Raw genomic sequence first — 24,621 nt, forward strand, 5'->3', positions numbered from 1 at the left:
ATGCCGGACTATTTCCCACAGACCAGAATGAGTCCACTTCCCGAGATATTCCGGTAGGTCAACGCCATCCAAGGAAAAGCAGTCCATATAACTGATCACACATCCACCACCTTGATCATTCGTTCCCTTCCCCACTCATGCACAATGGCAGCAGTGCACTTTATCTACAAGATGCACTGCACCAACTCACCCAGGCTCCTTTGGCAGCACCTTCCATGCCTGTGACCTCGATCACATGGAAGAACAAGTGAAAGCAGGCAAACAGAAAGACCACCAACTCCAAGTTCCTTTCCAAGCCACACATCAGTCAGAGTTGAAAATGTGTTGCTGCCATTTTATCATCTCTGCCTTATAATCCTAGAACTGCCAATCTTCAGCACTACCTTCACTAGAGGACAACAATGGTTCAAAAAGGCCATTCATTCGCACCTCATCAAGGGCAACTAAGGATGGACAAGAAATATTCTCCATCCCACCAAAACCCAAATGATCTTAAAAATGTTTTTTTAAAATCATGACCATCCAGAGAGTACCATGATTACTCAAAATGAGCTCTGAGATTTTTGTTTAAATGAAATTAAGAATTTGTAATGTGATAGAGCTAAATTTGGGGAGGAATCCAGCTGGTTTCATGGCTAAGTGGATTTGACTTTTCTTGTTCTTAGCAATGGCACAGAGCAGAATCAGGTATAAATTGAAAGAACTGTGGATGGTGTAAATCAGAAACAGAAATAGAGATTACTGGTAAAGTTCAGCCGGTCTGGCAGCATCTGTGGAGAGAAATCAGAGTTAATGGTCAGAGATAGATATTTCTCTCCACAGATGCTGCCAGACCTCCTGAGCTTTTGCACTAATTTCCATAATATTTTTGTTTCAAAGGGATAGCTTTTGGGTTTTAACTCCTTTCCTGAGATGAGGACATGATACTTTAATGATGTAGCGAGGAAGATAGCGATGTGCGTACTGTCAGCGGTCCAGTCTTTCAAGTGTCAAGTCACTGTTGAGTTCAGCTGCATCCCAGCTCCTTAAACGCTCCTGTAGCCTGGTGCTTTGTAGCTGGATCTCCATGTTCTGCATTCTGTTCTATTACACTGATGCACTTGAGTCAGGTATGGTTTGTCCGGTCAGCGCGTAACCCAATCGTGTGACAACAATAAATCAAATTAAAATCAAACCAATACCACTGAAAACACACGAATTCGTGAGCCGCAGACTGTTATTTGGGGAATTCCGCTGGTGTTGGGAGAACGGTTTCTGTATTTCCCAGTCATTTGTTTGAAAGGTTTGCGACATGTATGACAAGCTCCTGTAAAAACAATATTCCCTCTTCATGGAAGCAAAGATCTAGCAGCCCCGCACCGCAACCTGGGCTAACAAGGCGAACAGAAAACAATCTATAGATGTATTTCGTATAGTTGGCAGGATTCGTTAAAACGATGATACCGAGCGCACGGGCAGTGGAACTGACGGGATATTTGATAATCGGGTTCCATTAGCTGCTTTATAATTCAGTGCGGAGCTGCCCTCGGGGGAAATGGCTCGGAATCTCACTCTCCTTGTTAGGTAAGTGATCTCGTGGTTGTATGGTTAGCGCGGACTCGCCAATATAAGCACTGGCTATACGTTTACTCAGCAGATACTGGCACTCAGCGGCTCTGGTGTTCGGCGCGGCTCACTCTCCACGTTGCTCTGGGTAAGCTGCTGGGAATTGTATCACCTGAAAAGGGAGGGGGAGGAGAGGGGGTTACTTAAAGAGAAAAGAGTTGTTGTAAGAATCTTAGAGGGGAGAAAGGCGAAGTAAAATGCTCTGCAACGAAGCAAGCGATGTGAAGGGAAAATTTCTTATTTCGCTCAGCGAGTTAGGGCAGGATTGGCAGGACGGGTCTGGACAACAGGACGGGTCTGGACAACAGGACGGGTCTGGACAACAGGGCGGGTCTGGATAACAGGTCCGGATTGTATATTCGGACCGGACTGGAGATTAGGACCGGACTAGATACCAGAACCGGACTGGATAAAGGTGCCCAATTAGTTATTAGAGCCGGGTTAGGTCCGGGGTAAATAACAGGCCAGGATTAGGTAATGGAACTGGACTGGAGTGCGGTGGCGATGGCCCGAATAGCCCTCTCCTACACGTGAATAATTCTGTGATAATAACGAGGAGCTTTGGGAACACCGCTCCTGTCGCTACTAAAAGATGCTCCATTTGTGCAATGGTCGGTACATTTTGAATACAATCAGGAGATTGCTGCTAAACGGGGCGAGCATCAGTGCATTTGGGGACGTTCGGGGGTTCAATCATTGGACTGGACTGGGACACCAGGAACTCTGCTTTGGACAGACTGGGGGGAGAGAGCGGGGCGGGGGGGGGGGGGGGGATGGTATTGGGTCCGTGCTCCTTTGAAGCGGCTACAGCAGGTTCCTGAATGAAGAGAGACGGACCGAGTTCGGTTGCTGTTTGGTGGTAGCTCGCTGAATCGAATCGAGCCGGTTTGTACAGGGGGAGGCCCGAGCTGTACCCGAGCTGAGTGGAGTTCCCTCCGGACCCGGTTTGTTTTGACACGCTGTCCAAGAGAGTAAAGGCCTTTTTTCACTGGAAAGAAGTTTACCTTTTGGCAGGGATTTTCTTTGGGATGCGATGAACAAAGCACAGTGTGAGAGATAATGGGAACTGCAGATGCTGGAGAATCCAAGATAATAAAATGTGAAGCTGGATGAACACAGCAGGCCAAGCAGCATCTCAGGAGCACAAAAGCTGACGTTTCGGGCCTAGACCCTTCATTAGAGAAAATCATTCAATGATTTACAATCGATGAATGCTTAATGAAACAGAATTTTAACAATTTACCTGCATCAACGAAGTCTGTGTGTTTAGAATGCGCGAAGCTCTTTAAGTACAGTGTAGCGCTCTGGTTGTTAGCACTTCACTGATGCGTATAAGACAACGTGAATACCAACATCAGTGCTTCCAAGCCGGATCGCAACAACGAGCAACTCCTTGGATAGACCCAAATTGAGAAGTGTCTGTTCGCAAACAATTGACATTTCAGGGAAATAAAATTTCCGGACAAACAAGTGCAGTACCACACCAAGCTAATGCAATCATCCATCCATCCAGCACGGACTTTCACATGGAATATTTGCAATTGGCTCTGCTAATTGAGACTTGTTAGGTTGGTATTTGGTGAATGTCAACTGTGATACATAAACGAGGGTTTTAAAAATAATGTATTTTGCCGAATATTCTTTTGTCAAAGTGAAAGAAGAATCCACTGGGTTGCCATGGTTTGATTTTGGAAATCGAGAATGATTACCGGCTTTGTAAGGAAGGTCAGTTTAAGAAATGACAGAAATAGAGAAGCATTTTGTGCAAGAATTTTCGGGGCTTACACCTTGGTGTGGACTGTTCAGTTAAAGTTCTTTCTGATGGGATAGCATGCATTTTTAAAGAAAAAAAAAATCTTCGTGTACCTCTAAGTGAAGTTCCCAGAGGATTGCTCTCTCGGTATGGGATGGCTGGTCGTAGTGCTTTAACTTGAAGGTCACCACATCACAGGTGAAGGCTGAGGTGGTGAAGGTGAGTCCTTCATGGTAACTTCAGCAACAGTGAGAATTGAACCTACGCTGTTGGTATCACTCTATCCTGGATCCAGCCAACTGATTGAGCTAACACGCTCGATCGAGAATGTGCAGATAAAACTGTTGCCTCCATAAAATTAAATGAACGACTTATGTTTTTGTGAGTTTTTAAAAATTTTTGAGTGTATGTGGCTCAGAAATCTCTTTTGTGTTTCAGATTCCTCTCAAGCTGCTACCATGCGGGGGCTGGTACTGTCGCTGATGATCACTTCCATTTGTTTAGCCAAAAGAGTTAAAGCAATCAACTGGGGTAGATGTGAACATGTGGAACTGCAAAAGAATTTTAGTCTCGATCAGGTTTGTCCTGTGAACTCTTTAGTTGCCTGGCAATTCCATTCTGTGTAAAGAAGTAATTTTTGCAGATGCTACAGGATCCATAAAGTATGCTTTCCAGAAGTGATTGGACAGTGCAGTGGATTTTCACACCATCTGCTCAACTTTAGCCACAGAGATTTTCAGCAACATCTGTTTATGTTCCAACATCCCAACCGACATGGTTTCTTATTCAGTACAAACAGGGTTTAAAATGCATGAGTGTTGGTCCTCCAACACATATTTCTTTGAGTGTGGTCCCTTATTGAGAATGGGAAATGGCCACTGAATCCAGTAATAAAGCAGAAATTTCTGGAAATATGCAGCATGTTAGGTAACATCTGTGAAGAAAAATAGAGTAAACCTCTCAGGTCAATGATAATTCTTCTGAAATTTCTGATGAAGGGTTAACATTTGTCCACAATGTTATTTCTTTGTCTCAACATGTACTTTCTGATAATTACAGTGAATGTGTGTCGTGATCTAGTTGCAGAAAATTTTGCAGCTAATATATTAATTTATTTCAGTCGAATGTCCATTAAGATAAATTGCCTAAATATCAATATATGTTGAAGCTGAATTCATCCAGGAAAATGGGGAGTATTCCATTAGATTCCTGATCTGTGCCTTGTAAATGGTAGACAGGCTTTGGGGTGTGAGAAGGTGAGTTACTCATTGCAGTAGTCCCAATCTCTGACCTGCTCTTGTGGGCATTGTATTTATATGGCAAGACCAGTTGGGTTTCTGGTCAATGGTAACCCGCTCATGAATTCAGAGATGGTGTCATCATTGAATATCAAAGGCCAATGGTTATTTCTTATTGGAGACGGTTATTGCCTGGCATTTGTGCAGTGTGAATGTTACTTCCCACTTGTCTGCCCAGGCTCAAGACTTGTCCAGATCTTGTTGCATTTGGAAATGGACTGTTTCAATATCTGAGGATTTGCAAATGATGCTGAACATTTCTCAGTCATAGGCAAACATCCACACTTCTGACCTTATGATTCATTTAAGAGAGTTACTTGGGAGTTTTTAATTGGTGAGATTTTATTGTGTGCTTTTTATTTTGAGAAATTTATTGGTTGTGTGTTTTATTCAGGGAGTTATTCGAAATGATTTTTAATGATTGAATTATTTTTTATGGAGCATTATTCTTCCAGCTTTATTTAAAAAAAGACTTAGTTGTGGGGATTTTATTTTGGGGTGTACTCCAGTTCTGAGCACAATTTAGCCTTCTCTTCAGTCTCTCCTTGGACTTGCAGAATGAGGTCAAAGGGATAGAGGAGGACTGCAGGGAGAGGCTATCTGGACAGAGAGTGGGTCACCTGGGATGGGCCACCAGGGTGGAGAGCTGGTATCAACTGAGGCCTAGGAGGGGGTGACACCACTGTTGATTAGAAAAATAGCATAACAACGAGTGAAAAACTATTCAGCACCCAATTAAATACCTGCTTTTCTGTGCCCAACTTTGATTTTTTAAATCAGAGTATGGCCAGTCCACTCAGTGGAAGACAGACTAATCTGGTCACACCAGGGCAGGATCCAGGTCCTGCTCTCTCCCAGTAAAAACAAAGTGTTGTGACGCTGGAGATCTGAAATAAAAACTGAAAGTGCTGGACAAACTCAGCAGTTCTGGCAGCATCTGTGGAGAGAAAATCAGAGCTAACATTTTGAAACAAATATGACTCTTGTTCTTCTCTCCTGTTCTTTTATGTGCTGGAGCCCGTCTCCAGGTCCTCTTCTCTTCTTTTCTTGTTGGGTCCTCCTCTTTCCTTGCCCTTTATCATGTCAACCTAATAATATCCAATGACATTTCCTTGCTTGACAACTGTTTCATTTACCTTTGATTTTTAATGTCATTTAACAACTTATTACAGAAAAAATGTGGCAAGATTTTAACATCAATTCAAAGGCTATTAAATCCAATAACAAGATAATACAATGTGAGGCTGGATGAACACAGCAGGCCAAGCAGCATCTCAGGAGCACAAAAGCTGACGTTTCAGGCCTAGACCCTTCATCAGAGAGGGGGATGTGGCGAGGGAACTGGAATAAATAGGGAGAGAGGGGGAGGCGGACCGAAGATGGAGAGTAAAGAAGATAGGTGGGGAGGTAGGGAGGGGATAGGTCAGTCCAGGGAAGACGGACAGGTCAAGGAGGTGGGATGAGGTTAGTAGGTAGATGGGGGTGCGGCTTGGGGTGGGAGGAAGGGATGGGTGAGAGGTAGAACCGGTTAGGGAGGCAGAGACAGGTTGGACTGGGTTTGGGATGCAGTGGGTGGGGGGGAAGAGCTGGGCTGGTTGTGTGGTGCAGTGGGGGGAGGGGACGAACTGGGCTGGTTTAGGGATGCAGTAGGGGAAGGGGAGATTTTGAAACTGGTGAAGTCCACATTGATACCATATGGCTGCAGGGTTCCCAGGCGGAATATGAGTTGCTGTTCCTGCAACCTTCGGGTGGCATCATTGTGGCAGTGCAGGAGGCCCATGATGGACATGTCATCTAGAGAATGGGATGGGGAGTGGAAATGGTTTGCGACTGGGAGGTGCAGTTGTTTGTTGCGAACTGAGCGGAGGTGTTCTGCAAAGCGGTCCCCAAGCCTCCGCTTGGTTTCCCCAATGTAGAGGAAGCCGCACCGGGTACAGTGGATGCAGTATACCACATTGGCAGATGTGCAGGTGAACCTCTGCTTAATGTGGAATGTCATCTTGGGGCCTGGGATGGGGGTGAGGGAGGAGGTGTGGGGACAAGTGTAGCATTTCCTGCGGTTGCAGGGGAAGGTGCCGGGTGTGTTGGGGTTGGAGGGCAGTGTGGAGCGAACAAGGGAGTCACGGAGAGAGTGGTCTCTCCGGAAAGCTGACAGGGGAGGGGATGGAAAAATGTCTTGGGTGGTGGGGTCGGATTGTAAATGGCGGAAGTGTCGGAGGATAATGCATCGTATCCGGAGGTTGGTAGGGTGGTGTGTGAGAACGAGGGGGATCCTCTTGGGGCGGTTGTGGTGGTGGCGGGGTGTGAGGGATGTGTCGCGGGAAATACGGGAGACGTGGTCAAGGGCGTTCTCGATCACTGTGGGGGGAAAGTTGCGGTCCTTAAAGAACTTGGACATCTGGGATGTGCGGGAGTGGAATGTCTGATCGTGGGAGCAGATGCGGCGGAGGCGGAGGAATTGGGAATAGGGGATGGAATTTTTGCAGGAGGGTGGGTGGGAGGAGGTGTATTCCAGGTAGCTGTGGGAGTCGGTGGGCTTGAAATGGACATCAGTTACAAGCTGGTTGCCTGAGATGGAGACTGAGAGGTCCAGGAAGGTGAGGGATGTGCTGGAGATGGCCCAGGTGAACTGAAGGTTGGGGTGGAAGGTGTTGGTGAAGTGGATGAACTGTTCGAGCTCCTCTGGGGAGCAAGAGGCGGCGCCGATACAGTCATCAATGTACCGGAGGAAGAGGTGGGGTTTGGGGCCTGTGTAGGTGCGGAAGAGGGACTGTTCCACGTAACCTACAAAGAGGCAGGCATAGCTGGGGCCCATGCGGGTGCCCATGGCCACCCCCTTATCCTGTAGGAAGTGGGAGGAGTCAAAAGAGAAGTTGTTGAGTGTGAGGACGAGTTCAGCTAGGCGGATGAGAGTGTCGGTGGAGGGGGACTGGTCAGGCCTGCCGGACAGGAAGAAGCGGAGGGCCTTGAGGCCATCTCCATGCGGAATGCAGGTGTACAGGGACTGGACGTCCATGGTGAATATGAGGTGTTGGGGGCCAGGGAATTGGAAGTCCTGGAGGAGGTGGAGGGCGTGGGTGGTGTCACGGACGTAGGTGGGGAGTTCCTGGACCAAAGGGGAGAAAATGGAGTCCAGATAGGTGGAGATGAGTTCGGTGGGGCAGGAGCAGGCTGAGACGATGGGTCGACCAGGGCAGGCAGGTTTGTGGATTTTGGGAAGAAGATAGAAACGGGCCGTGCGGGGTTGGGGAACAATGAGGTTGGAGGCTGTGGGTGGGAGGTCCCCTGTGGTGATGAGGTCGTGAATGGTGTTGGAAATGATGGTTTGGTGCTCGGATGTGGGGTCATGATCGAGGAGGTGGTGTCGGAGAGTTGGTGTCTGGCCTCGGCGATGTAGAGGTCAGTGCGCCATACTACCACTGTGCCACCCTTGTCTGCGGGTTTGATGGTGAGGTTGGGGTTGGAGCGGAGGGAGCGGAGGGCTGCCCGTTCTGCGGGGGAGAGGTTGGAGTGGGTGAGAGGGGTGGAGAGGTTGAGGCGGTTAATGTCTCGACGGCAGTTGGAGATGAAGAGGTCGAGGGAGGGTAGGAGGCCTGGGGGTGGTGTCCAGGAGGAGGACTTGTGTTGGAAGCGGGTGAAGGGGTCAGTGGAAGGAGGGTTGGGTTCCCGGTTGAAGAAGTAGGCATGGAGGCGAAGTCGGCGGAAAAACTGTTCTATGTCCAACCGTGACTGGTATTCGTTGATGTGTGGTTGTAGGGGGACAAAGGTGAGCCCCTTGCTAAGGACTGACCGTTCGTCCTCAGTCAGTGGGAGGTCTGGGGGGATGGTGAAGATGCGGCAGGGCTCAGTGTGGCTGAATCCAATAACAGTTTGTTTATAAAACAACTGCTGTATCATTAAAGTACCTGTATTCTAGATCTATTGTTTTCTGTATTGTTCCTCATTTTGATTTGTTCATATAACGGTGTTTCTGTCTCCCTCTGACAATTTGACAAAAGATTATCACCCAAAGTATAAACTGTCCACTCTTGTTTGGATGTTATCCTGTGTATTTAAGCTCTGATCAGTGATTGAAATCCCTTAAAAATGGAAGCCAGTAGATCCCTAAGCAATGCTAATTTTCTCCTTGATTGAAAGATTCCTGTCTTTTGATCCAAACAACATGATGTTCTGTATTATTGCAGATACTGGTGTGTGGTATTGGTGCATGTACATTGGTGAGGCCCAGCAATGATTCATCATAGTGATGGCATTGATGGAAGTGAGATAGCGCTGAAGGTGGCGAATTTCATTCCAACAGCGTGGCGAAGGGACTGTAACCAGGCCACCAGGCCCACAGTCCGTGCTGGAGCACTTAACAAGGAGGACTGTAAATTTGAGCACATTTTCTTCATTTCTTTATTTTTCTGCCTTTATGTTCTATGTTTTTGTTTATTTTTCTGTGTTTTAAGATCCCCCCCAGAGAGCAGCGGCACTCTGCAACACTCTTCACTGTGTTTTGTAACAAAATACATGCAACAATAAATAAATGAAATCAAAATCTACTTGCACTTTTCTGCTTACAAAACTTTGCAACTATCTCTCAGGAGGAATATAGGGAGCACTAAATGCATGCTTGTCTTCAAAAAGAATTGATACGTCTGAGGAGATAGCAAGAATTGCAGATGTAGGAGTTAGAGATAACACAGTGTGGAGCTGGAGGAACACAGCAGGCTAAGCAGCATCAGAGAACAGGAAAGTTGAGGGTCCCAACCCAAAACATCAATTTTCCTGCTCCTCTGATGCTGCCTGGCCTGCTGTGTTCCTTCAGCTCCACACTGTGTTGTCTCTGAGGAATCTAGATTTGGTCACTGATGCATGGAGAATCATGTTTACAGATTGATGCCACATACCACCAGAGGAGTGTTTAACTTCGTGGTGATCTTGTGAAGATATTTTGATTTGTTGTGTTGTAAGTCCTGATTTCATTCCCATCTACAGCATTTGAGCCTCAATGAATTATATACACATACAATTAATAAGCGAATCCATTTGTTTTATTTAACAGTATATGGGAACGTGGTATGAAATCGAACGACTTTACAATATCACTGGAGAACGCAGATGTATTTCTGAAACAATATCCAAAGCTTCCAATGGGTTTAGAGAGATATATGAGCTTCTCACTTGGATGATTAAGTAAGTTCTACTGTAAATGGAGTGAGTGTGTATGTATGTATGCAGGTTTGTGTGCATTCTGCCTGTACATGCGAGATACCAAAATGATTGCCATGACCTCCTCATTGATATTTAACTACCATTATACTCCAAATAAAGGGACAGCAAAATCTATTTTGGGAGCTGGAGTATAGGGCATAACTGTGGCTTTCCAAAGGACAGTGTGACACATCAAACTGATCACCATGAGCTCCTGCATTGATTAGAGCATTGAAAATTTGGAACAGTGTCAAATGTAGGAATGGCTTATGGGTGCAAAAATTGAACAATTTTGAAATGATTGAGCTACAGAAAACTGAACAGAGAACATCATTTGCTTCACCCAACTGAGGGCTTAATTGCACTCTGAAAGGTTTTCTTCCAGATTGCTAAAGGGAAAGATTAAGAAGATGTAGGAATATCTGTGACAACAAACTGGGACTGTACAGTGCTGCTGCTGCTGTGTCTGCTGCAACAGCCTGATCTTCCTGTTACAGGTGTAGATAAATTGGCATTTTTTAACTGGCCTGTACTTCACTGTGGCTGCCATGAGAGCAGCTTTCTTTGGAACATCACTCGATACTAATCCCAGTAAATGATGATCCTACCAAGTGATCCCTGATACCCAATCTATGTGGGAGTTTATCCACCACACATGCAGCCATCTTAATTCCGATTTGTTTCTAATTCTTTCAGCCATTTATTTAAACTGTTGTTGAAAGGTGACATGAGTCTAGAGTCTCTGCAGTTCCAATCCCTAAATCTGCCTGATTGACTGGCAGGAGATCTTTCAGTAAAGGGTGTGAAAAAGGGCATAGGGGTCTTGATTGTGAGGAGGGTAGTGAGGGATCAAATAGTAGTTTGGCAGTACCAATGATGCAGGTCCAGGGGAACAGATGATGTTTGAGGGCATCAGGGAGTGATATAGAAGACAGACTGATTATGGGACACTCCAACTTGCCTGCAAGCAGTGTTGCCAAAGCACCAGCCCTATGAGCTGAGCAAGCCCTGCTTCTTTTAAGTTTCAGGGGTACTTATGGCCTTGAAAGCCCAGCTGCCTGTGGCTAAAAAGAACATGAGTGTAAATGGAGGCTGCAGCCTCATTGAAAGACATAATTGACAAAAATGTTAACATTAGCAAATCAAGACTGCTACCAATCTGCGAATGCTTCAAATGTAGCATGATGTTGAAAAACTGATGTTAAAATGCAAATAGAATTAGGCATGGGCAAAAGGAAAACATTTTTAGAATAAATGAGTTTGCTGCAAGCCAATTGTCTGGAATGTTACACTACCCATAGCATAAGGCGTTTGCCAAAGGTGGTTGGGGGAATGTGGACAAACCACACTTTCACTAACACTGGTGAAAAGGCTAAAATGATGAGAGATGCCTGCTTTGGGAATACCCTGTGCTCATATGTGGTACCACTCCAAAATGAAACCACCACATTCTGTCCCCATTCACCTTCTATTCCTCTCTAAGTTGCTTGATCTTTGTCTGAAAAAGCCCTGACATGCCGATGTCCACCCGTTAAGTTTTTTTGCAAATGGGTTTTACCCCTTCCACCAAGGGGCAACAGTCTCACATTAAGGTTGTTTGTGACCAGGGAGGCTGGGGTAATGTTATTGAGTCATGAACCATCTCTTCCTCCCAATATTTCATATTTCTTTTCTTCTCTAACGTATGAAATGACTCCAGCTTATTTGCTTTTGAGAGTTCAGCCAGTGGTTTCCACAACTTAGATACACATATAGGAATAGTATCAAGAGTAGGCCATCTGCACCTTCAGTCCTGCTTCATTATTCAATAAGATCATGACTCATCTCATTGTAGCCTCAGCTCCACTTTCCTGTTTGCAAGCCGTAATCCTTGACTCGCCAGATAATCAAAAATCTTGTTATTGAATCAAAATTGACTGTTCAAAGGTGACATTCCTGATTCGGTTAAATGTCATTGGAGCTGCCATTGGAGACTCCTCCTTTGCCTGTCACAATCCAAATTGTGGAGAGGGAGGGACTCTCTCCCCCCCCCCCCCCCCCCCCCCACCCCCAGACTTCCCTCATGTCCACCTTGGATCTTCGGACTGCCAAGCGAAAGATCACAGAACAGACTGGAAAATAAAGTAAATGCCCTGGACTCCTTGAAAGGAGGAAAAGAGATTTGCATTGGCCACCTCTGCTTCTCTGTCAGGCCTAGACCTTGCAGCTGAAGATCTCGGTCTCTATTGAGACCTGTAGTGGAACAATCTGTTCTGATCTTCAGGGGACACCACTTTCCTACCACCCCTGGTTTGTTGTGAAACCTTCACTGCAGCACTGCTCACATTTCCTCAGATGGAGTGGTTTCCCTCATATGAAATGAACCCAGGAAAATAAGCTGGAGTCCCATTTGGAAATTCACAGAAGTTACAAATGGAATCAGACTTTTCAGCCTAACCTGGTCACTTTGATGTTCACCCTCCAGCTGAGCAAAAGGTTCTAATCATGTTTACCCACTTATTTAACTGTTTTAGTTTATTTATCAAATGTAATCCCAAGTATTCTCTTAACTTTAAACCTGGAAGTGATTCCACAGGCACACAATAAAGTGTGTAAAAGTTTAAGCTTTTTTTGTTGGACATTTGATGGTTTCCTCAGAATCTTGTTCACTGTACATGACCATCAACACTAGAAATGGTCTGTCTCCATTTACTCTGTCCCAACGCCTCCATTTTTAAAACATACCTTGCATATTTTTCTGTGAAGTGCATTGTTCTGAAGAAGGCCCAGTGTATCAAACCTTTCTTTATTTCTGTATTGCCATATATCAGGCAGCATCATAGTTAACCGTATCTGCCATATATTGGGGAGCATCATAGTTAGCCATATTAAAATGATTGATATTTGTCCTATCATCGATCCCAATATTATATTGTGGTTTGTGGGAATAAGTTTTTTAATTTAAACTTATCATAACCCCTTGACCTTTACAATTAATGCATCCTGAGGTAAAATTTAGATGTCTGGTTGCTAGAACGTCAAGAGTCCAGAGACAGATAATTGTGTGAAATGAAAGAGTCTTTCTGATGTATGTTGTGGTTGTTATGAAGGGACATATTGGAGATCGTCCCACTGGAAATCTGTCTCAAAGAGGTGAGTCTGTCCTATCAATACCATTTCTTTACCTCAGATGAACTCATGACAAAGTGGAAGTACGCCGTTTGTCTTTATATATACAAAACCTGTCTACATTTTGCAGGGAGAATGATGCAGTGTCTGTACTCAGTGCAGAATTACTTCCACCTCCAAAGACAAACAAAGATCAAGCAAAACTCATCTACAGGCTTGGTAACTTCTTATATTATTTACCTTTCAAGAGCGTTGCTCAGCATTTATTGCCCACCTCTATTTGTTCTAGTCAATGTGGTAGTAAACTGTCTTCTTGAATGACTCATGTGGTGTAGATAGACCCATTGTACTGTCAGTAGGAGCGTTCCAGGGTTTTTACCAAGTGGCAGTGAAGAAATTTTGATATTGTTCGAAGTTGGAATAGTGTGTGTCCTGAAACTGAAATTGCAGTGATGGTTTTCCCTTGTATCTGCTGCCCTTGTCATTCTAATTGGTAGAAGTTGTGGGTTTGGAGGGTTTTTAATTTATCAGAGGGGGAAGGGTTCAGGAGAGAAGATATGTTCGCTTACAAAGCAAAAGTATATGACAGCATTGCAGGCAACTATTTTTATACTAGGAGTGGCATAGGAATGGGCAGAACAAACAAGCAAATAAGATCAAAGGGGGAAAATTGACAAAAAAATCCCACCAAAATTAATGGCTCTTTACTTGAAAGTACACGGTATTGATAACAAATTGAATGAATTAACAGCACAATAGGAGTTGATGGGTATGACTTCATGGTACTTATGAAGACATGATTAGAAAGAGGAAGCTTTGTTAGTACAAGCTGAAATATATATGATAGCAAGAAATGGCCTGGCATTGGATGATGTAGAATCCATATGCGTGGTGGTAGAAAATAACAAGAGGAAGGTGGTATTGGGGGGAATAGATTAAAGGCCACTTAATAGAGACCGGTAGAACATAGAACAATAGAGCACAGGAACAGGCCCTTTGGCCCACCTTGTCTGTGCTGACTATGATGGCATTCTAAACTAATCCCAACTGCCTGCATATGGTCCACATCCCTTTATTCTCTGCCTTTTCATGTGTCTGTCCAAATGCCTCTTAAATGTTGCTAGCATAAATATAGGCAGCAAATAAATCAGGATATGAGGGCATATAAAAAGGCAGTCCATTGATCCTGGGTGACTTCAATCTTCATGTAATTTGGGAAAATCTAATTGGCAAAGATGGACTGTTTTCACAACAGTTTCTTAGAATCTTATGTTGTGGATTCAACCTGGAATCATGGATCCCAGTGTAAAAGATCCCCCAAGGAACAGTGACCACAACATGGTAGAATTTACCATACCATTTGAGAGTGAGAAACCAGGGTCAGAACCAACTGTGCAAAATTTCAGTAGAGATAATTACATAAGGATGAGGGCAGAGTTGTTTGCAGGGGACTGGCAAAAGAGTTCAGCAGAAAAGATGGTTGAAGATTAATGGCAGGCATTTAAAAAGATCATTCAGATTCACAGTGAAGGTACTTTCTAATCAGATAGAAGGATTCTAGTAAAGGGTTCAACTAACAATGCTAAACAAGGAAGTTAAGAAAAGTAAATTGCAAATAGAACCTATAATGCTGCGAAGATTAGTGACAAACCAGAGGGTCTGGGAAGTTTTAAAAGCTAAAAAAGATAACCAATAACAAAAAGAAGAAGAAAATAAACATGAGAGCAAACAAGCAAGTATTTAAAAATGGACAATAAAAGATTATTTTTATATAAAAGAAAAGAGAGGACAATGTGAACACAGAGATAACAAGGTGTAGAGCTGGATGAACACAGCAGGCCATGCAGGATCAGAGGAGCAGGAAGGCTGATGTTTCGGGCCTAGACCCTGTGAACACGGGTCCCTCAAAGGACTAGGCCAAGAAATAACAAAGAGACACAGGGAATGGCAGAAGAAACATTTTCTGTCAGTCTGCACAACAAAAGACAGTAATAGCATTTCACAAAATACCAAATAATCAAGCAAACAAATATCATAGTGGCAGGAAATAAACACAAAACAATCATGAGAGAAAAAGAATGCTAGGAAAATGAATAGGATTTAATTAACAAGGGGGTTACTTAAAGCCTATACAGTGGATGCGATATATTTGGATTTCTGTAAAGGCATTTGATAAGATACTGCACATAAGACTATTTCATACTGTAAGTGCCTTGAGGGTAGAATATTATCATGGATAAAGAATTAGCTCACTAATAGAAGACAGAGTATTGGGATAAAGGGGGCATTTTCAGGAATGACAACTGTATTGAGTGGAGTTTTTTTATTAATGGGATGAACTCATCGCTGGCTAGACAGCATTTATTACCAGAGGGCAGTTTAGTGTTAAACACGTTGCTGTGGTTCTGGAGTCACAAGTAGGCCAGGCCAGGTAAGGATGGCATTAAGGACATTGGTGAACCAGGTGGGTTTTTCTGATAATCGACAATGATTCATGGTCATCATTAGATTCTTAATTCCAGATATTTTTATCGAATTCAAATTTCACAATCTGCCATGGCAAGATTCAAACCCAGGTCTCCAGAATGTTATCTGGATCTCTGGATTAACAGTCCAACCATCATACCAGTAGACCATCACCTCTCCAAAGTGCTACAGGATTTGTGCCACAATTATTACCAATATGTATTTAAGACCTGTATGTTAGAAGTACACATACTATTGCCAAATTTGCAGGCGACACATACATGGTTTACTATTAAGTCGTGAGGATGACAAAAGGAGTATAAAGAGGGGTATGGATTGGTCAAGTGAATAGACAGAAACATGACAGAAGGAATATAAATTCTGAAAATATGACGTTATGCACTTTGGCAGGGAAAAGTTGAATATTACTTAAATGGGGAAAGGCTGTGGACAGTTATAACAGAGAAGGATTTTGGAGTCCTCATGCATAAATCACACAAAACTAGGATCTAATTCCAACAGTAATAGGAAAGGCAAACAGAATATTGGCTTTTATTTTATAGGAATGGAAGATATAAATAGGGATGTTTTGATAAAACTGTACAAGGCAAGGGTCTCCTGACTCATGAGCTAATTGGCATAGGATTGATAAGATTGAAAAAGAAAATGCATGGCTCAAAGATTAGTGTGGGAGAAATAGATTTGAATTCATGGGATATTGGCACCCAGCTGTTCCAATGGGGTGGGCTCAACCTGAATCATGCTGTGACCAGAATCCTGGCGAAGTGCAATATTAGGGCTGTAAACTAAATAGTTGAAGGGAGGGGGTGTCAATTATTTTATATTCAAGACTTACAAATTGAGTTTGAATTCCACCAGCTACAATGGTGGGATTCGAACTTTTCTCCACAGATAATGGATCTACACAATTGACAATACCATAACACTGCTGCCTCATCCTTTGTGGAATATTGTAGCTTTCCACTTTCAATATTGATTGATTGGATCATTAACTGGAGAAACAATATTTTGTTTGAAAAGAGGGTTTTATTCTTTGAGGTTACAGACTTTTTTTATAAAGGTGTTTTTGTGTTTAAAGAGCATTTAACAAGATGGCAAGTTTTGACGAATGGTTATTTTTCCAGACTGGAAGAACAGATAGCAGAGTTTCGTGTGAGCCAGTGTTAGTACCACCACGCTTTCTTTGTTGTGAAAAAATAACTTGGATCTTGGAATGGAGGGAAATTTCAAAATTTGCCGATATTATGAAATTTTGAAGGCGTATCAAAATGTGAAAATGATACAAATTGCTCACAACAGATGATAGATAGGCTAACAGAATGGTTGGACAAGTTGCTGTTGTAAAGTAGTAAAGTGCAAACTTCCATTTTGTTCTGCTTTGAGATTAATACAATGTCTGTACCTTGTGATTAATTTTTATTTTCTTAAATCAACAGATCAACACCTAGGGCAAGACCCAATAGGTATGTATTAAAATATATAACTCCTCGATAAATAAGTACGTTACATAGTAATAAACAAAATCTGGTCATATTTGGGAATGTAATGCAATGTTCAGTGTTTTGACTACTGTTGGCAGTGATTAATTTTTTTTAAGTTTTGTGTTTGGCATCATCATTTGTTGGGGATAAAGCTAACAAATAATTTCCATCTAAATTTCCAATCATGTAAATTGATATTGAGTCTTTACTGAGAAAATAAACTTCCTGAAAACAAAACTCTGCTGCTAGCTAATAACTGACATGAAATATGTTCTGTGACATTCCCAGCAATGGAACATTACTTGTGTAACAACAGTCATTAAGGATTAATACAAGTGTAGTGTGTGCAGGATCACTGACACCACAGGATGAAGCAGTGTACAAAACCAGAGGCCTTTTCGGGAGGTTTTTCTCAGTGGGCAAAAATGCCATGAGACTCTTGAATAGTCATTTAGTAATACAGATTTAGAATATTACTGAAAAAAGACACATTTTATCAAAAATTTTTAAGGTGTAGTCGTCAGGACATTCATTAGAATATTGTCATGAAGGGGAACAACATTGTATGCTGCATGAGAAGACAGCACTGATTGGTACATTTTAGTGGCAATGTCTACTTGTCAAGCAGTCAGCATTGTCTTCTCGAACAGAAATCAGTCTTAATCCTCTTCATGTTGGTGTTCTTGTTAATGTCCGGTAAGTGTAAGGCAGAAAGCTTTGACAAAATGTGTCCTTTAACAGCAACACTCAGATTCTTTATTCTGAAATTAAAAAGCTCCAAGGCCTGTGAACTCTAGTATTGACTTAGTTTGCCTCTGATTGATTAGTGATATTGATTGAAGGTTTTATTTGACATTGTGACATTATTAGTGTAGATCTGTGCTCACTGGATAGAATGGAATGAAAAGAATAGAATAGAATCCCTGCGGTGTGAAAACAGGCAATTTGGCAAACTAACTATATGCACTTACAGTAGTAAGAATTAAGTCAGCTCCTGTCTGACAGCTTTAATTGAGGTTTTTGAAAAGGTGACTCAATATATTGATGTGGGTAGAGTAACTGATGTGGTCTACAAAAACCAAAATAAGGCCTTTGACAAGATCCCACATGGAAGGCTGGCCCAAAAGGTAAGAGCCCATGGGATCCACGGAAATTTGGCAAACTAGCTTGCAGATAGAAGGCATAGGGGTGATGGTGGGGGGTTGTTTTCATGACTGGAAGCCTGTGACCAGTGATAATATTACAGGGATTGTTGCTGGGACCCTTGCTGTTCATTGTGCACGATAAAGAGTCAGATGTGCATGTTGAAAGTATAATTAGTAAGTTTGGAGATGACTCAGATTGGTGGTGCTGTTGATCATAAGGTGAATGTTCTCAGGCTACAGTCTGATATTGATCACTTGATAATTGGCAAAGCAATGGCCGATGAAGTTTAATTCTTAAGTGTGAGGTGATGCATTTTGGGAGATGTAATAAGGGAAGGATTTGCACAATGAATGGTCGGTTCTTCAGGAATGCTGAAGAACAAAGATACCTTGGTGTACAAATCATAGATTCCAGCAGGTGTCAGCAAAGTTGACAGCGCATTGAAGAAGGCATATGTGATGATAGACTTCATTAGCTGGGATGTACAATGTAGGAGCAAGGAATACATGGTTCAACTTCATAAAACATTGGGTAGGCACAGATGGAATACCGTGCGCTGATTTGTTTGATATACAAGTGGCTGATGTGATTGCACTGGAGAGGGCACAGAGAAGATTCCTCAAGATGTTACTGGATGGAAAAGCTCTGTTATGAGGAGAGATTGGATTGGCTGGATCATTGTCCTTCGTGAAGAGGAGGCTGAGGGAGTGATCTGACTGAAGAATACAAAATTATGAGAGGCATAGGCAGAGTAGATCATGAGAATCTTTTCACCATGATAGGTGTGTTTAAGACAAGAGGGCATAAGTTCTGTAAGACCAAAGGTGTCGTGCCAGTCTACCAAGGGCAATGTGCCAGCAGTCTGACAGCACTGGGATAGTCCACGATCAGCTAGCGGAGATATTTCTCATATGTCACTGTTGGAAATGCTGTGTTCTAGTTTGTCTGAATTTCGTTTCCAAATACTGCACTTAGTTTGATTAAATAGTGAGCCAACAAACAAAAAAACCTGCTTGCTTCATCATAGATTAATGTTCTGTGCTCTTTTTCCTTTTATTGCAGACAAGAGAGGTTTTGATTACTGGGTGATAGACACTGACTATACAGGTTACTCGCTGGTATTCTCTTGTGTTTCTTTCCTTGGCATAGCACACACCCCGTATGCCTGGATTTTTTCAAGAGAACGACAGCTGCCAGCAAATACCACAAAATACCTGCATGATATCCTGAATAAATATAACATTAATACTGAAGATTTTGTGAAAATTAATCAAGAAGATTGCATATAAGTGCTGATCAGAACACATACAAAACAGTTGAGTCTGCATCAAAATGCACCTGTTTTTAGTTTACTCCATTGTAATTTACACTGGAATTAGCATAACTGAAGTTATACAATATCTGCTGGAGTTGCTGTGATGGACTGTGAATTAAGTTATCTACATCAGAAGTGCAAGAGTTTGAAGAAACACCTCCAGTTGTCAATATCTACCCCCACTGAAATTCAAATCAATGACGAAATCTTGACCGGGCCATCACTAAATAATAATAAATACAACTTAAAATTACAGGCATAATGGGAACTGCAGATGCTGGAGAATCCAAGATAACAAAGTGTGAAGCTGGATGAACACAGCAGGCCAAGTAGCATCTCAGGAAGCTGACGTTTCGGGCCTAGACCTTCATCAGATGGTCTAGGCCCAAAACGTCAGCTTTTGTGCTCCTGAGATGCTGCTTGGCCTGTTGTGTTCATCCAGCTTCACACTTTTTGTTATCTTAAAATTACAGACAAGTGGGATTACACTTCATGCTCCAAACATTTGGTCTAAGCAGAGACACTGACTAATTAGTGCTAATGAACATGAAAGAGGTCACCCCCTTGGGGCCCAGTTTTGTACTCATTGGCCAAAGTTTTCTGCTTGTTACATTTCACTCCATATTTTCTGCTCCCCATCATTGCATTTGTTAGAAAAAATCACAGACTGGCAGTAAATAAGCAGAAGATATGATTTCTAGCTCAATGCCTTTAATGTCACTCTTTGTTTGGCCTCCTACTATTTCTTTGCTGTTCTTATGTTATTTAATCAAATAATATACAATACCTAGAACTCTTAGATTAGTTTTGGCTTGGCACAGTTATTTGGCTTTGTGGACTACAATAGTATTATAATCTGTTATGCTAAGTGCTTTCTTTAGCAATAAAAATGAAAAACTAAAATAATATGTCTCTTCTCATCTTCATCTCGATGCTATCCATTTGATTTGGGTGTGTACACTTAGCCTGCATGGTTACAATGCTTCAAATTTGTGTAAGTGTGTAAATCTTGGACTCATTCATAATCCCTTTCCCTATCATCTTTAATCTTCCATTGGGTGTATGGGTGACAGTGTCCTAGAGAAAGTGTCAGTGGAGCAGTAAGCCAGACGTCAAGGCTAATGCTATAGGCATGTGGTTCAAAGTTGCTGAAGTTTGAATTCATTTATTAAAATCCACAATTAAATGCTTGATGAATGGTGACCATTGAACCATTGTTGATTGTTATATAAACCTAGTGACCTAGCAATCCACCACAGCCAAGGTCAATTTACCTGGCAATAAGTTGAATGGTTAAATGCTTGCCATTAAGGAGTAAAGGCAACCACTGACATTTGTTACTCTTTCCTGATTGCTCTTTTACACATAAGCCATTTCAGAGGGCAGTTAATAGTTAACCACATTGCTGTTCATCTTCCAAATTCGTGTGGGACTATAATCTCTTTTCCCAGTCAATTCAATTTTGCAACTACTTTGTTATTGGTCTGGAATCATGGAGGCCTGATAAGGCAGGGATGGCAGAGTTTCATTCCTAAAGAACATTAGTGAACCACATGAGTTTTTATGACAATCAATGATAGTTAAATGGTCATCATGGCTGTGACTAATTTTTCCACTTTATTAATTGAATCCCAATTTCACCAATATTTGATGCGGAATTTTAACCAAAGTCCACAGAACATTATTATGTTTGGATTGTAAGTGTCATGATATGTTTTATAAAGTCTCCTGACTCTTTAAAAAGCCTGTCCACCATTGACAAGTCACAAGTCAGGGTATAATGGAATACTTCTCACTTGCCTGGATGGGTGCAATCCCAAAAACATTGAAGACACTTGATTCCATTCAGGACAAAGCAGCCTGCTTGATTTGCACCACATCGATAAGCACCCATTCCCTCTACCACCGACATTCAGTTGCAGCAGTGTGTCCAATGTACACAATGCATTGCGGAAATTTACCAAAGATCCTCAGGCAGTGTCTTTCAAACCCATGACCACTTCCATCCAGAAGAAAAGGGCAGCAGATACATGGGGACACCACCAATTGCAAATTCCCCTCAAAGCCTCTCACTATCCTGACTTGTAAATCTATTGCTGCTGGGTGAACTTCCTGGAATTCTCACCTGAATAGCACTATGGGTCTACTTCCCGCAGGTGGACTGCAGCATCTTCTCATAGGCAATTGGGGATGGGCAGTAAATGCTGACAGCCAGCCTCACCAAAGCCCTGTGAGTGAATTTTTAAAAAATTATCACTGTGCCACAACCAACAACATGTAAGCATTATCTAATTTAAGCATAAAATCTCACTGTACCTAATTTCTTACCAATGAAGCTCACTTTGCAAAATTTGTGTTGGTCTACAAACTTCTTTCTGGTCATTTGCAATTTTGCAAAGTTTTTTTATCAATTTAGTGTGATCTACTATTTGATGAGACAGCCTTGATTAGGGGGCTGAAGGTGCAGGAACCCCTAGGGAGCAGCGACTGTTTTATGATAGAATTCACTCTGCATTTTAAAGGCAGCAGGTGGAATCAGATATATTGGTATGCGATTGAGTAAAGGTAACTATAAAGATATAAGGGAGGAGCTGGCCTGAGTTGATTGGAAGGGAGCTGAGTAGAGGAGATGGTGGAGCAACAATGGTTTCTGGGGGTAATGTGGGAGGCACAGCAGAAATTCATCTCGAACAAGAAGAAATATCAGGGAGAGGATGAAGCAACCATGGTTGGCAAGGGAAGTCAGGACAGCATAAAAGCAAAAGAAAAAGCATACCATGTGCTGAAGATTAGTGGGAAGCCAAACGACAGGGAAGCATTTAAAATCCAGCAGAGGATAACTTTAAAAAAATGAAGTTAAGATGAAGTATGACAGTAAGCTAGCTAGTAATATAAAAGAAGATTGCTAGAGGTTTTTTAAGACATCTAAAATGTAAGAGAGAGGCAAGAGCGAACAGAAGACTGCTGCAGTATCAGGCTGGAGAAGTAGTAAGAGGGAAGAAAGGAATGGCAGACGAATTGCACAGGTACATTGCATCAGTTTTCACAGTGAATGACACCAGCACCATAATAGAACTTCAAGACGGTCAGGAGGCAGATGTGATGTAGTGGCTATCACTGAGGATAAGGTGTGGAAGCTGAAAAGTCTGAAGACAGGTAAATCACTTGGACCCAATGGTTCTGAAGGGGGTAGCTGAGGAGACTGTAGAGGCATTGTGGGTAATCTTTCTGGGATCATTGGAGTCAGGGAGGGTTCCAGATTACTGGAAAGTGGTTAGTGTAATATCTTTGTTTAAGAAGGATTGAGGCAAAAGACAGGAAACAATAGGCAGTCAGCCTGAGCATCTCCGCCTGGCCCATAATGGCTAACCTAGCATCCTGGTAACCACCCATTTCAACTCCCTGTCCCACTCCCCCTCCAACATGTCCGTACTCAGCCTCCCCCAGTGTTGCGATGACTCGGAACACAAATTTGAACAACGTTGCCTGGGCACGCTACAGCCCAGAGGACTCAATATGGAGTTCTCGAATTTCAAATTACCTTCCCACCCATCACCCGACTTCCCTACTAGCCCCACCTTCTCCCTTCCATTCTACCTTCTGACCCTCCCTTCCAGTCACTAACCAGATCCATCCCTCCCATCGACCAACCAAGTTGTACCTACCACCAGTATCCACCTATCATCACCATTCCGCCTCCACCTCTCCCTCCACCTCTATCTTCAGCTTCCCCTACCCCCACATCCAGTCCTGAAGAAGGATGATACTCAAAACTTGACTGCTCCTTTCCTCCAAATTCTGCTTGGCCTGTTGTGTTCATCCAGCTTCCTGTTTGCTTAGCCTAACCTTGGTCGTTGGAACAAGTTTAGAGTCTATAATTGAGGATGAGATTGCAGTGTGCTTAGGTGTGCATGGTAAACTAGGTCTGAGTCAGCATCACTTCATCAAGGGGTGGTCATACATGACAAATCTATTAGAATTCTTTGGTGACATTATGAGCAAGTTAAACAAAGGAGAGCCAGTGGATGTGATGTGTTTTGTATTTCTAGAAGGCCTTTGACAAGGTGCTGTACAGGAGGCTGCAAAATAAGTTAAGAGTGTATGGTAGTAGGGGCATGATAAAGGATTGGCTGACTTGCAGAAGGCCAAGAGTGGGATAATGGAGACATTTTCATGATGGTAGCCAGTGACAAGTGGAGTTCCATTGGGTCAGTGCAGGGACCACAACTATTCATACATTAACAATCTGGATGAAGGAACTACAGCATTTTTGCTCACCTATCTATCCAAAGGCACTTGATGGAGTTTAGAAGGATGAGCAGGGATCTGATTAAAAATTGCAAAAAAGATAGAAGCCTGGATAAAGTGAATGTGGAGAAAATGTTTTCAGCAGGAGGAGAAATTAAGCCCCAGGGGCACAGCCTCAGGATGAAGGGATGGCCCTTTAGAACTAAGATGAGAAGGAATTCTTAGACCAGAAAGTGGTGTATCTGTGGAAATCATTGTCGTAGAGGCCATCATCCTCCTCCCAGCTTACGAGCAGAAGCTGAAACGGGAGGACCCTTCACAAAAGGAAGTACAATGCTGTCCGATGCTGTGGAAGACTGTCTCTGGGACTGCTTGGAATCAGTGGACTGGACCGTGTTCAAGCACTCAGAGGAAAACCTAGATGAGTATGCCATCACCATCATGGACCTCATTAGCAAATGCATGGAGAACCTGTACCAAAGATGCCAATCCAAGTGTTCCCCAATCGTAAACCTTGGATGAACCCAGGAAACCCACTCCTTACTGAAGACCAGACATGCAGCATTCAAGTCAGGTGACCCCAACCAATACAGAAAATCCAGATATGACCTCTACAAAGCCATCAGGGAGGCCAACAGGCAGTACCGGCTCAAGTTAGAGGCCCAGAACTACCAAACAGACTCCTGCCTCCTGTGGCAAGGCCTAGACAAATTACGGGATACAAAATGATATAGAGCAAGATAACAGACAAAGACACATTCCTCCCTGATGTCCTCAATGCTTTCTATGCTTGGTTTGAGTGGAATGCCAGCAGCACGGTGACACCTGCCCTGAAAGTCTCGGGCACAGCTGTTCCCTTTGTCACCGCTGTAGATGTCAGATCGGTTTTCCTAGGAGTCAACGTAAGGAAAGCAATGGGCCAGATGGTATCCCCGGCCAAGCACTTGGATCCTGTGGGAACCAACTGGCAGAAGTATTCACCGA

The 24,621-nt window shown here is 42.9% G+C and overlaps 1 protein-coding gene across 1 annotated transcript; it reads left to right on the forward strand.

Moving 5' to 3' along the window:
- Window positions 1–20,295, forward strand: LOC132210490 (apolipoprotein D-like). The gene is made up of 8 exons (XM_059650828.1): window positions 1–53; window positions 666–687; window positions 1,564–1,693; window positions 3,797–3,936; window positions 9,704–9,834; window positions 13,091–13,179; window positions 16,884–16,910; window positions 19,137–20,295. The coding sequence occupies exons 1-8, from the start codon at window positions 1–3 to the stop codon at window positions 19,361–19,363; spliced, it is 819 nt and encodes a 272-aa protein (XP_059506811.1). The 3' UTR covers window positions 19,364–20,295.
- The last annotated feature ends 4,326 nt before the right edge of the window (window positions 20,296–24,621 follow it).

This window comes from Stegostoma tigrinum, chromosome 14 (genome assembly GCF_030684315.1).
Source record: "Stegostoma tigrinum isolate sSteTig4 chromosome 14, sSteTig4.hap1, whole genome shotgun sequence".
Classification (NCBI taxonomy): Eukaryota; Metazoa; Chordata; class Chondrichthyes; order Orectolobiformes; family Stegostomatidae; genus Stegostoma; species Stegostoma tigrinum.

Bases quoted from the DNA above. Each gene is read 5' to 3' on its own strand.
- LOC132210490 (XM_059650828.1), top strand. From the start codon at position 1: ATGCCGGACTATTTCCCACAGACCAGAATGAGTCCACTTCCCGAGATA. The intron at 1,694-3,796 runs GTAAGCTGCTGG...TTTGTGTTTCAG, and splicing joins CACTCTCCACGTTGCTCTGG to ATTCCTCTCAAGCTGCTACC. The intron at 9,835-13,090 runs GTAAGTTCTACT...TACATTTTGCAG, and splicing joins CTTCTCACTTGGATGATTAA to GGAGAATGATGCAGTGTCTG.